We start from the raw sequence: 14804 nt of genomic DNA, 5'->3' as shown, positions 1-14804 counted from the left end.
GAGCTTTATAACTCGAAAAGTACTCAATGAAGAAACATTTCATTATAGTGTTTTGGAAATCTCTCGAGGTCAGCTACAAGAATATGTAATAAAAAATAGAGGATGCCATTAAAAAAAATTGAGGTGACTTTCATGTGACTTTCAAATAATTCTTCAAGGTCAAACCAATGGTACCATCTTATAGTCCTCTCGAAACCAAATAACTTTTGTCTGAAAAATTTTTCTCTCCCGGGCTTGATTTTCGAAATATTCGACTGGGTCGATTAAAATGGCCCACCTTGTATATATACATAGGGTGTCTGACGAAAGGCGTGCCAACCGTCACATATTTGTAGTTTAGGTCAATGTGAACGAAAAAGTTCTCTTCTATTTTGCAAACAAAATTCAAAATTTCGAGCTATTAATTATTGAAAATAGCCATGTATAGAGGCTTCTTTAATTAATAACTCAAAAATTTGTGTTATTTGCAAAATGGTACAGAACTTTTTGTTCAGAATGGTCTGATTTAGAAGTAGTTATTGAAATATTTTAATATGTTATTGGCACAAGTATACAGGTGGCACAGTTAATTTCATACGATTTTAAACGTCTGTAATACGATTATGAAACGTTATATACATTTAAAGAACGTATATAAAACTGACATGTGCTACGTGGGTATTCTCTTGCTACAGTGAAGGAAGGATTTGATAGCAAATATCAAACCAAATCTTGTTATTTGTTGCTAAATCCTTTCAGTGTAAAGTTCTATGTCATCGTGTTTATAAATGCATTTACTACAGATTTCTCAAGCTGCTTAATGTTTTATTAACCATTATCATTCTAACATTAAATTGTCACGCCAACTACTTTAACATGAATTACCTTAATTAATACAAACGAGACTCAAACGTGGCAGTCGAAAGCCGGGCGAATTCTCGATGAATCGAAGGCAAATCTCGCGAGGGAGCGCACGAACACCTAGTTACGCTCAACGAACCGCGTCCTTCGTGGCGGGACGTATTATAATCGTCGCTTTGGCATCGCAACTGCAGGTCTACCGCAGCTGGGTTACCCCGAGGTGGAACCAATTATCTTAGACGAGTTGCACATCTCGCTTGGCGGCGGTCCGGACGGCTACAGGGCGCAATTCAAGGAGATTACCGCAAAGGGTGTTTCCGCTCTGCGAGTGACTGGCCTCAGGACGCGTCTAAGCGACGACGAGGTGCAGCTGCAATTAGCGCTCAGCATTCCCAAAATCAGAGCGGCCGCCAGGTACCGGTCCAGCGGGACCTTGATTTTGGTACAGGCGAGCGGCGCCGGCGACTACTGGGGCGAATACGGTAAGTTACCGGAATTATGGCGCGATTAATCAATTTAATCACCCCCCTGCCCATTCCACGCTATTAATTAATTTATCAAATGGAAACTATATTGAGAGAACAAAGTTGTCGGATCGGCGATCAAATCCAAGTGTGTTATTTATACACACTTACGTACGTGAAATCGTGTAATCATTTTTTATGTATTTTCACGCGTATTGTTTTATTATACGTTTTATCCGTGTCATTTTACGCAGTTAAATGCGTACATTTTACATACTTACATATTAAATTATACATTTAGAACATGTAATTTATAAGAATTTCATATTTTCTTATGCTTTTTCATATTTTACAATAAAAATATATATCATTAATTAACCATGAACGTATATTGAATTTTTTGGTAAAACATTTTCTGATTTCCGCTAAACAATTTTTTTTTTCATTTTCTGGTAGCCTTAGTAAACAAAAAGTATAATATATATTTTTATAAAGGTCAATTTATGATTGTAAATAGCTTTTAATTGATTAATATGAGCCGCCGGCGCACGATTCATTTCTGCGAATTTATTTAATGTTTAGAAAAAAGCATATATTTATAAAATAGAAAAAGAAGGAGGAAAATTTTTAATATTCCGAGAAATTAGAGTTCATTCGTCGCGCCGTGAGATTCGACCGAGTAAAACGCCCGTAGCACAAGTGTGTCACGATAGCGGTGGCTTTCACCATCTGCGCAATCTAAATTTGTTGTCAACAAAGTTCGCTCGAGTGCTATTAATGCTATTAAAAATGGCGATGTGTAATGAAGGTGTCTCTTCGCCAGTCCTATAAAGCGATTCCTCTCGGTTTTTGATGTTGCATGAAGTAAAGCGAATTCTTCACTGCTGCAATCCGAACAGCTATTACTGACCTGCGCTCCTTACAGAGTTTATCGGGCGCCTTATGAATCGCAACACTATCTACTTGCCGCGATAGATATATTTGTGAAAGAGAGAAAGAGAAAGAGAGAGAGAGAGAGAGAGACTCTTCTGGCTTTTCTTCGCGTCACCAGTTTGCACCTACCTGAAGACAACCTGATGTACACACTGCATCAAAGATGTCTTATCATTAAAATTAGAAATATGTACGCAATTTCCGACCTTATACGTACACATGAAAGGCTAAAAATCGCGCAATTTTCAATCTAGGGAATGGTAAGACATATGCTAAGAGAAAAATATCTAAGAAATAAAAAAATATTTATTCGATGGATACTAAACATATTTGCTTATACTAATATATATGTTTGTCATATTGAAGAAAATCTTCTCGAATAAGAAAATACATTTTTTTTTAATCTGTAACTTTTCACGAAAGCAATTGATTATTATATTTAAATAGAAGAATTAAGATTCAAATAACTATGTTATTATAATACTTACCGAATAAAATATTTTTTTTATTTTTTAGATATTTTTCTTCCTAGTGTACACGACACGGTGTATATAGAGATGTTGCATCTTTAGTACGTCACACCCGCAGTAAATGTATGTGAATTTATTACGGCTCATGCGCGCTCGTAAAAAGGGTGCCACTTTCATTTTCCGCGACTTCATTCGCGAACTTTTTCATTCGCAGACGGCGTCAAGGCCAAGGTCTTCATCAGGGCGAAGCCGTTTATGGCTCAAGGTTACCGTTATCTCAGGTTGCAGCAGTTAAAAATGGACTTCAGTGTGCAGAATATCAAAATGGGCGTCGAGAATGTGCGCGACAGCAATCCCATACTGCGTGAGTCTCAATTCTCGTCGGAGTTTAAAGTTTTTCACATTTTTAGGCCAATGTCGTGTTCGAATAGAATAGGAGAGGATCTCGCAATGCGATTTCATTGTGAGATGAAATCTCATTGATTCCACGTCTGCATTCATCTCCCGTATTGCTCTTTCGAACTTGCGTTTGAAATCTATATCAGCTGCGCGGGAAAAAATTTGCTGTCAAATTTAACATATTTCGCACGCCCTAAACGGCCCACTCGACATTTGTGTACAAATTTAACGCAAAGCGAACCCGTTAAAAAGCAACGCAAACGTCATGTTAAAAATTCATCTAAGACAATATACGCGATCGTTAATATCCCTCGCGTTTTTCTTTGGCCTTGATCAGCGGTTAATTGCGTGTAAAATACCTAGCAAAAAGTTGAACATTGAATTAGGCTACTTAAAGAGATACAAATAATAAATGCAGATAGATAGTTATATAAAGAAAAAAACGCGCTGAGGCGCGCAGTGTAATGACGACATATTCAATTCCCAGTGGCGGCGCTGAATCTCTTCATCAACAGCAACAGCCAGGAGCTGCTGAAGGAAATGAAACCGGACCTGCGAAGGAAGCTGGTACAAGTAATGTCGGCCTTCGTGGAGAAGCTGTTCGCCCAGGTTCCGTACGACGCCTGGATCACGGATTAAGACGCTGGCGGCTAACGAGTCGCCGATAGGAAAAATCGATCATCGTCACTTAGTTCGGGGAAGAAAAGGGAAGAACCCGAGGCGACGAAGGCACTGTTCTCGTAGTACAACCGAGCGACACAGTTCTGCTGCACTAATTGCGACGGAAATACCGGGTGACGAGACGTGACCGCCTGCGATCGCTCAGTATTTCCGAGCTCTTGCGCGCAAAAAGAGCGTGCGTAACGATCAATAGTCTCCGTCTAATCTTCTGTTCTTTTTGTGGGCGAATCGCACAAAAAATGCGCGAATCAAAAGGAGCGGCCGCCGCTGTGGGGTTACTGAGTCGTACACGCGATACACAGGGTATTTAACAAGGTTCGTTAAGTTCAAGGTTTCGAGCGAGTATACCCGTCCGGGAATATCAGATTCGGCTTCGTCTCTTTCCGGAAGCATTGTTATATATTTCCATAGCGATCATTTTATATTACTCTGTAACATACGTAACTGCGCGCGCACACCTCAGAAATTTCGGCGAGAACGTTAATTGCGAAACGACCGATTATCTTCATACGCTTCCTAACACTCACTTTGTCCGATTCACTTGACTTTGATTCTTACTTCACTTCACGTGATGCAAAAGAAGCCGAAGGCAACATGCTATTAATCATTCCGTGATCTTTTTTTTTGTGCAATGATTTGCGCACGTGACTGCATTATGTTTAAGTTATTCTTGTTTGCTCATATCGTCGATTAATGTCTGCGTTTTTTACGGAATTAAATATTAAGTAAAATTTGTCAAATCCCGAGGATTTATAATTGTAGGTATACGTGTAAGTTTCTTTTTTAATATGTATGTATATATTACAGTCTCGTCTTTTTCTCCAGTATTATCAGAAAGGAAAGAATAAAAAAAATGCAAAAAAACTAATATCAGAGAGAATCATGTGCTACGACTGCATCCTGCTTTAGTCTTTCGACGGAAGAAAAATGTTGGGCTTTTACATAGTCGATCCGTAACAATAACGCACGTGTTCCGTGAGATTTGAATATATTAACGTGCGGTATGCCAGCCAGTTACGCGAGATAATCTATTCGGGACATGGCGCAATAAAGTCTGAAATTAATAACTTTTACGACTCCTTTATAAGTATCTCTCGCTGCGAACCTGGATAATAATATAGGTATAGATATACAGATATGTAATTCTTCTTGTTCCTTTTGATTAGCGTATGATATACTGATTTATTTACTTGTCGGCGAACACGTGCTCGCAACAACTGCATAAACCCGTGGGTATGATTTTACCCAAGGAAATGGTGTGTTTTTTCGTACATGTACGTATGTATAAAATATACATTTTATCAAAGCCGTAGATTTTCATGAAAGTAATTATGGTAATTCTAACAAAATAAAATAATTTGGATTTATATAAGCAAAAGTGTTACCAGTACACCGGCCGAACATATATTTGTCATTATTTGGATACATTTTTTTCCCAGTATACATTTTTTTATTTAATCAAGGTCTAAACTCATAAGTCGATCAAATTCGAAAGCTCACCGAGCACTTCTAATGACAGGTGAAACATTAATTATAGCATGCATCCATTGTACCGCAAAGGACGAAGTCAAAGCTGCATCCGCAGCCGATCGGTGGTCGCCATTCATGGTTCACTTCGACCGCGTTCAACGAGTTGTAAGCGCGAAGACAAGACCCTCTCCTGCTGCGCAGCTGGCCGCGTATCTCTACGGACACGTATGTGCTTCTCGCATTCCGGCCGGGGCAAGTATCATCTTGAGAGAAAATATCAATAGTTGTCATCTCAGACTGTCGTATAGTCACTGACAAGAGAAGTGAGAGGCTCGGGTGGAGGGAAAAGCAAGGGGAACGCGGTTATAAAATATTTGGATCGCTGTCTGGGGCACTTATTTTTAAATTGACCACTCGCAGACTATCTGTTCGTAGAGCCAGCAACCCCCGTCGTCGAATCTTGCGCTTCAGGTAACCCTGGAAGGCAACCGTTGAACTTCTACCCCAATGGAAAAGATGGCACCAACAAAGGCAACGTTCATTGCGATCCTGTTGGCCATGACGACGATCGGCGCGCTAGCTCAGCGAGAAATACGTGAGTAAAATACGCGTGCATTCACGAAGTTCATTTAATCTATTCATTTGCCGAGAGAAAATAGTGACCGGAACGTTTCCTGTCTACATCCATGCACGTAAGCGTGCTATACACACTGACATATTAAGTATTAAACGCATTCGCGGGAATTGCAGCCGAGTTTCTGCAGATATGTGACGCGGGTGTCGAATTGCCGAAATTCGAGCAATGCATGCTCGAAAGTGTCAGGAAACTGTAGCCGTACCTGAAGACGGGCGTGCCGGAGTATAACATCCCGGCGTTAGATCCACTGAAACTGAAGCGAGTAAAATTCAGTCCAACGGCCACTTTACACATGCAAGGATAAGATGGATATGTGTACGGAGCCAGTAATTTCGAGATTAGTGAATTAAAGTAAGTATCAAAAATTGAGTGATTTGCTCAAAATAATTGAATATATCGAAATATAAACTTAAATAATTAACGCGATGCGAGAACGTAGAATGATAATTTTCTCCCGTCACGAACGGGTAAATGCGAAATACCGAGATCAGCGACAGTGGAAACTTATTAAATTTCTTCAATTGGTCGACGTCATTCTAATAAGAGCGCATTTGTTTCTGTCTGAGAAGATCTATCTTGTCTCAAATTTTATCGAGAATAAGTCCAATTTGTGCATCGTACGTGAAGCTATTTATTCACGAAAGGAGGAGAGAGAAAAAGAGAGTTTTAAGAGAATTAGAATTAGAATTTATTGGCCGTGACATTACCGTGCCTCTTGATTTATTTAATTTTTAATTTATTTAATTTTCGAAAGAGGGGTTTTATTAGAAAAGAGAATTTGCTTTATTAAATTTAATTTTAGTTGTAATAATGGAAAAGAGACACTTTTTATGGAAAAGAGAGACAGCGAGCAAATAAACCCAAAAAAAGGTTATTGAAAAGAATAGTTAGAAACTCGAAATGCATTTCTCCTCACAAAGAGAAAGAGATGGAGCCTCAAGTGGCATTGTAACAACGAGGACGGTAAAAAGAGGTCGGTGTCTTCTATCAGTGAAGTTGTCGACTGTCTTCGATGACTTCCCACATGTGAGAACCGCGCGAAGGCGAAGTTTATTAACCTGAGCTGATTCAGTCCATAATTTGTCGTATCGTAATATCCGTCAATACGGAATGCATAATGCACACATAATATCGGCATCTCTTCCTCTCGTGTCGCTTACAATTATATTGTGTAATGCGACGTGAAGAATGCCTGTACGCGACTTTAGAGGATGTCGATAATGCCTCCCCTAGTGTTTCTTTGGACTTTTCTCACTCAGTGCTTCTTTTTCCAGGGTCGATGTTAAGAATTTATACTTGCAGTTCGAGTTGGCAATACCAAATTTTCGCATCGAAGGTCAATACGAAATAGATGGCAAAATACTGATCCTTCCGATTCGTGGTTCCGGCCGGTTCCATGGCAACTTTTGGAACTGGACAAGTATTGTGCAACCAATTTCTTACGAAGAAAAAGGGAAACAAATCATTTCGCCACTCTGATACCGCATATCCCAGCACAACAGATTTTCAATTTATCGCATCTCGCACGAAAAGAAGAATTCATTTCTTGCAACTGAATAAAGATCAAATGAGAATTTGATAACAAGAAATGATATCTCCTCACAGAAGAAAAGAATTAGCAGCACCTTTTAAATATTCAAAATAAGTAATCATTAGCTTTGCAATAATAAATTTCTGGAAAGATAGTGAATCCTGATCTCAGAGAAATCGGAAATTAAAGAAATTCGGCTTTGTTTCTCCGATTCTCACTGATTATTTGTCATAGTCGCAATGGTGACAAGAAAATGATTGATATTTTAACAGGCCTGTGTTCCGATATTCACTAGTAATGCTGAAAACCTATAATCTACGTGACATGAACTATAGATTTTCAATATTCGCAGTTGTAGTTCAGACATAATGAAAGGAATAAGGAGCAAAAAATATAGGGAAGTAGGAGCAAGGAATTAAATTTCGATATATGGACAATCATGCAATCCATAATAAAGAAATAGGGAACTGCGATTATATAGTTACGATTATATGGAATGCGGTTATACGGAATAATGTCGAAATTCTATTCCTTATAACTTGTATGCTTGCGAGCTCTATACTATATACTGGAGTAAGCCAACAAGAAATGGGAGTGTCTTATTTGTAGAAAGGCAAGCATATATGCTGGATGTATCCTTATATTTATTATAATAAATAGTACAAAAGAGATTGATGTTCTTCCAAGCGTTTCGCTTTTATTTCCTCCAGCAGGCCGCAGATTTCTTTAGTTTAGTGTAAAGAATTCGTATGCATATACAATTACGTGTATACACAATTTCTGCTGTCCATTTCTCTGTTCATAAACAAAAGAGTTAGCAGTCTAGTTATTACATAGTTGTCATGCAGGTGTCTATGATCAAAATCAAAGCTTTAAAACGATTGTTTCCCAACGCCACGGTGTTTCATTATCGTACCCGCGTCTCATTTTGCTTGCTCACACGTTTCAGGTTCCGCTGGAGTCCAGTGTAAGAAGTACATAGACTCGGACGGAATAGAGAAGTTACACATTAGCGATTTGAAACTGAATCTCACCGTGGGCGAAGGTGCAGTAAAGTTCGATAACCTGTTCGATGGCGAAAAGGCACTTAATGACATCGTCAATTCGGTCATTAACGACAACTTCAAGGTGTTCGCGAAAGAAGTGAACCGCTGCTGGAGGAAACGATATCCGACATATTTCAGGTCGCGGCCAACAATATCCTCAGGCAGTTCTCGTCCGCGCAACTCCTCCCGAACGCGTAGCTGTGTCCGGCGATCTGAACATGGTTGGACGGACTAGAAGTAATGTGATCGGAATTTGAGAAGTTTCACTTAATGTTTTGATGATCAAAATCATCACCGAATAATATGTGCGTTTTATACGGAATTAAACATTAAGTGAGATTTCTCAAATCACGAGGATTTACAATTGTAAGAATACGTGCACGTTTCTTTTTTAATATATATGTATATATTACTGTCTCGTCCTATTGTACTAAAGGAATTTTATATTAACATAGATTCAATGAATGTAGTCTTAAAGGACTGAATAATATTAGTGTTTCATTATTTTATACTATGAAATCCATTGAATCTATATTAATATAAAATATAATCTAATATAACATAAAATAATATAAAATGTAACAGGTGATTGAGTAATAATATTGTTATTTATTTAAAGCACTATCACAATTTTTCAGCATTTCTTAAGTATAGTGTAAATTTTCGGCGATTATATGTAATACCGCCTTGTACAAATCTTTCAATGTGACAAATGCAGATAAAGATAATTGAAAAGACATTGTTCCCGTTAAATTACGCGCTCGCGCGGCAATCGTTTGCGGAATCCGCGATGTTCTCTCGCCTTCTAGGGTCGTCGGTTCCAACGAAGGAATCGGTGCGAGCACAATTTGCGCGGGAACCATCGAGTCTCGCTCGATTGAGAACGCAGTGTGCGTTTTTACGATGCAATTTTTCCGCCTCGTTCTGCAAAATTGCGTTATTTGCACGCGTGACGAGGCATTTCGCGCGACCGTCTGACGATAATGTGATAAATGAGAATCGACGTGGAGGACGCACGACGGCACTGTGATAGCGGGATAATCTACCACAAGCAGTTTCCTCAATTTTCTCCGTAAGGCCTAAACGAGATCAATCGATCGATCGATCATTGCGTTCTTATGGATCATTTTTCAAATCGGGAAGGCGCAGAATCTGTGAGAAACGAGAAGCGAGTACACACGATTAAAGATCAGGACTCAGGATATTTACTAACCTCGCATGCATCATGCGATTTACCGGTTATCATTAATCATAAACAAATATGTTGAGTTCGACTACTTGACACGAAGAGTATAATAGTGCCATTTGCTAATGCCTTCTGCAGATTTATTACGTGCAATAGAAATAAATTGATTCGGACATGAGCAGGATCCATCGGTAGACACTGCTAATCTAAAAGTGTAATTTTTATACGCTTATGTGCGCAAAAAGTTGTGTAGTCATTTTTAACGCATTTTTACATTTTAATTTTTTACGTGATACTTTACGCAGATAAACGTGTACGTTTTTATATGAAATTATATATTTAAATGTGCAATTTACGCGCAAGGATTTAGTATTTCTTTATTTTCTATTACTTTTCCTAACAAGAAGTATATATCATTAATTAACCATGAACGTATTGAATTTTAAGAATAAAACATTTATTTTCCAAATGTATAGTTTTGTAATAAACTTGTATTGTAAGTTTGTATTAGTTGTGTAATTATAATTATTTGGAAGATTCGATATTTTTTAATTTTAATTTAATAACTTAATTTTAATTTAATTTTAATTTAATAAGAACATTAAAAATTAAATAGAAATATTGGTTAGAGAGAAAACCCTTGACATTTTTATTGAACGTTTTATCGAAAAATGTTAAGAATTTTCTTTTTAACATAAATATACATTGCCTCATAATTATACATAAGAATATGTGAGAGAATCTACATGTATTTGTTCTGTGTGTACATTTTACGTCACCGGAGCTGCGAACCACATGAGTGTCTCAGGTTAGAATTGTTATGCCTGGTTGCCGTACCGAGCGTTCTTCCTCTGTGCAGGTAATTTATTTCTGAAACTCCTTACCTTATCATTACACTTCCTACCTTCAGTACCTTATCATTACCTTGCAATATCATTAGTTGTGCCTCAATGTCCAGGTTTAGACAGTTTTTCTAATTCTATCTTATGGAAAAGAAGAGACAAGCTTTACCTTCATAAGTCTGTTGTCCATCCTAACATAGCATCCTCAGTCTTTCAGCTTAGTTGTTTTCAGTTTTCTCGCTATGCTCGGTGTACGAGTCAACTGTTGCATATGTTCCTTTATATTAGTTGAAAATGTTTTTCTTCTTTTTTCTCCTTCTTTTCCTATTCTCTTTATTTTATTTTTCGCCTGTTTCTCGGCTCTAGTTTGCACTTCCCTATGCGACTATGTAACTGGCTTATTTCTTTTGATTATATTTACATATATCTGTGTCATATACATACATTTGTTAACCTAATAATCTGCGCGCGCCTTCACACCGGCGTTGGGCTTATATTCATTCATTATATTCTGTAAATCTAAGAGGAACTTTCCCCGGGATTAATAAATATTATTCTACTCTACATTTTATAAATTTATATTAATTAGAAGTGCATTTGCCTTCATTTTTACACATTATATTATATATCATATTCTACATGATTAAATATGTGGTAAAATGTGTCATTTTTACATAAAAAATTAAATTACACGCGTAAGTGTGTAATTTTAATTTACACGCATTAATGTATGACTTATTATACACTTGGACTTGTAGTTGAGTTAAGAGCGCGAAAATGAATGCAGCAAAACATTGACTTTGAACAACGAGCACAATGGTGTTGTACAAAATGATAAGCGGAATATATTTGCAAATTCTGTCGGGATTCTGAAAAACTTATAACAAAAGCGTATAAGAAAGGCTATGTTTTTTTGAAGATAATGTATTCACAAAAAGTTTTCAGCAAAACTAATTATACGTCTGCTGAATCGAAATCATGTTGTTCTTTAGCAAGTTTAATAAATAGATACATTATCCTTGTGTCTCCATCAAGGTTGATTGAATGGTCGATCGCATACGATATATTGTTAATTTTTCCTTGTTCTGATAAAAATAGTCGCGACTGCAAAAAGGGTTTAGTAATAAATATCTTATTAAGAAGTCTTTAATAGAAGAAGTTTTAAATATACAACACTTATTCTCAGTACTAGAAGGCATAATTTGCTAATATATATGATGAAATAGTATATGAATGAAAGAATTTTCGGACGTCGTATATGAGAAATGTAAACTCGTATCTTGAACCCTTATAGAGATTGTCTAAAATGTTCCCAAAATTATACTATTATTTAAAAACTTTAAACACTTGTAGATGGATAATCGTTCCGAATTAGGCCGATGCTTATAGGATGTTTTCTATTTCAATTTACAGCAGAAAAATATGTTCCTTTTCAAGTTCGCACAGTATAAACCTTGAGACTTCTGGAATGGATAAATACTAGATTTGGCTTCCGAGAACACTCCAAGAATATTTCTTTTCTTGAAGAAGTGAACTGAAACGTTCACAAAGTGTCGGAAACAACTCAACGAAAGACACGGCGCTAACTCGGAAACCAAATCTAATATTTGTACAGTATGTCACGTAACGTATTTGTTTGTAGGACGTAACGTTTGTAGGACGTAACGTTGGAAGATCGTTCGTGGTGAGAGATTGAATTTTCTTCATGAAGCCGTGGGGAGAATTACGAGAGAACCGGTAGGCGCAAATCGACGTCACACTCGAGTGTGTGTTTGCAAGATAAAGCTCGCTGTACTGTTGTTATCATCAACTAATTCTCTAACCTTTGACACATGCTGAAAGATCCACTTGTGTCCCGGGGACACATTTCACGGATGAAAAGCGATTGTGTTATTCTGCAAGAAAATACACGTAAAAAGGACTATCGAGCTCGACAACGCTCGATGGGCGACGGTAATTTGCGAATTTGAAATGAACTTCGAGGTCGTTCGATGACTGATAGCATGTGTTCCGGGAGATTTAAATATATTATCGTGCGATATGCCAACCAGTTATGTGAGATCATCCATTCGGGACAGTGCAATAAAAAAGTCCGCTTACGCGAGAGCATAATCTTAAATTATAACTTTTACGACCGGTTCGGTACGACCCTTGTAAGTTTCCCTGAATAATAATACAGATATGTAATTCTTTTTTGTTCCTTTTGATACGTTTGATTTATTTACTTATCGGCGAACACATTCTTAGCTGTGTAAACCTATGAATTATTACACAGTATAACGTAGGATCCCGTTAAGCGTAGAGATGGTAATCGAGGTGGTATTCAAATGGATAAAGTACGATTGGTGCTCACACGAATTTGCGTTTTTCGCTCTCCCGTGCGAAAATGAAACAGAGGCGCGCGTCCACGTGAACGAAATGCAAATTCGAAATATCGAATCGTCGTTGAAATTTCACCCGAGAACAATCACACAACGTTCCGATTTTATTTCGGATTCTTAATTTTCAGTGAAGAAAACGATTGTGATTGACTTAAAGAGGTTATAAGATTCATTGTTGTATTTTCAGTGGTACATCAAGGAGAGAACATTCATAAATTTAATATTTGTCAAGTAAAATTATAATGCATTAAAATTATAATGCAGTAAAATTATAATGCACGTATAATATGTGTGATAAGCGAATATTAAAAATAGTCTAATATAGGATTTATAGTTTACTTCTTTATTTAATAGATTGTCAATCTATTTATTTTAATTGCTATTTCTAGATACTTTTCTATCGCATATTATACAGATAAAATATACGTAAAATATACGTACTTAAATATACACTATGAGTAAAAATTAAAGCATCGCTTTTCATGTCTTCGAGAAATAGACTTTAAGAAAATGTAATCGATATCGCGTTATTGCATTTGAATAATTCGAAATGTCGTTTTCATTTAGAAATTAGTATCTCGAATTTGGATATATTAGGCGATATATGCTTAAGAGTATATTTGGCTCGCTGATTTCATCGGGTAATTATTCACCAGATCATTCGATCAGATACCGACTCCGATAAAAGGTATTGTTTTTTATCGGATAATTTTTTGTCGGATACTATGATGAGTTAAAGAAACGTTTTTTCTTTATCCAATTTTTCCTTTCCCTTTTCTTTATCCGTTTTTTCTTTATCCGATAAAGTGTAATATCTGACTAAATTGTGTATTTATTTGATGATTTTTTAGCGATTACACACGTACTAGTTGATTTTCTGTTCGCATTTCATTGGAAATTGCGTTTAATCGGTTTGATTGAAATACATTATTATTTGAACGGTTGTTTCTGATTAAATTACTGATCTTTTTTCTCAGCGTTAATATATTAATTCAACCAACCTTTTTCTTCATACCCGATAAGAAAAGTCCTTGACATTTATTTAATTGATGAGTCGCAAAGCGGCAATCACGCAGCACTCCTCTAATCTCATGATTGACCATTGACCATGGCATTTTCGTTAATCCCAGCCGGCCCAGTTGCTCGTAAACAATCATTCTCCCGGGCCCGGAAGTCGCCCTCCTGCCTCGAAGGCATCGTTTTGTGCGTCGTCTATTATCTAAGTTATATCTCTGCGACTCCCACTATTATGTGATATGCGCAAATCAGGATCCCGCAAGTCCGTCGGTCCGACGAAAATATTATTAAAGGAGGCCGCACTCGTGCTTCTTTGCGGAAAATTAGACAAGATCTCGTTATCGCGAGCTCTGAACGAAAGTTTTGCTTGCGTTTATTATTTTTCCTCCCCTGACAATAATAAGATGTAACAGAAAGACAATCTATCCGAGCATCCTCATACTTGAAATTAGTAGCATTGCAAGAAAGCAGCAACGATTAAACTTCCTACAAACCTTTTTTGTTGAAATGGAACCAAGTTTCAATATAATCGAGCGCTTAAGCGAATGTCTCTGATCGCGGTCAGAGATATCGTTTTCCGGCATCGATTTTCCGCCCGGTCCCCATCCGGTTACACGAACTGAGATTTTCTTCCGCACGTGTCTTCGCGTCTCCTCGTTTTCGGAAGAATTTGCGCGCCTCTTTCACGAGTTATTTCCATCCATTTTATGTCGCGAAACTCATTCGTCTCCTCAAGACTGCGTGCGTTTCTGCCTATTGCTATTGACATTCACGAAGATATATAGGTATTTATTGCGAAGTACCGGCGTCTTTTGCAAAATGTTTCGCGCGTTGCGTGATGTATGCTAACCGGCATCTCGGGAATATCCGTCTTTTTTTGTTATCTGATTGATTGCTTGAAAGCTAC

General features: G+C 37.4%; 1 protein-coding gene and 1 pseudogene across 1 annotated transcript in view; both read left to right on the top strand.

Annotated features, from left to right (window-relative positions):
• Positions 1-3855, top strand: part of LOC106743068 (protein takeout-like) — a 6094-nt gene extending 2239 nt beyond the window's left edge. The window contains exons 2-4 of the mRNA XM_014616582.1: positions 1035-1322; positions 2922-3071; positions 3594-3855. Coding sequence (XP_014472068.1) covers positions 1035-1322; positions 2922-3071; positions 3594-3745 — 590 coding nt within the window. The 3' untranslated portion in view covers positions 3746-3855. The remainder of the gene's footprint in view (positions 1-1034; positions 1323-2921; positions 3072-3593) is intronic.
• Positions 3856-5773: 1918 nt separating this feature from the next.
• Positions 5774-8951, top strand: LOC106742140 (annotated as a pseudogene).
• Positions 8952-14804: the final 5853 nt, after the last annotated feature.

Source organism: Dinoponera quadriceps, unplaced genomic scaffold, assembly GCF_001313825.1.
Source record: "Dinoponera quadriceps isolate SergipeBrazil2010 unplaced genomic scaffold, ASM131382v1 scaffold3, whole genome shotgun sequence".
Classification (NCBI taxonomy): Eukaryota; Metazoa; Arthropoda; class Insecta; order Hymenoptera; family Formicidae; genus Dinoponera; species Dinoponera quadriceps.
Note: the sequence above shows the minus strand (reverse complement) of the source record. Positions and strands in the feature narration are given on the sequence as shown.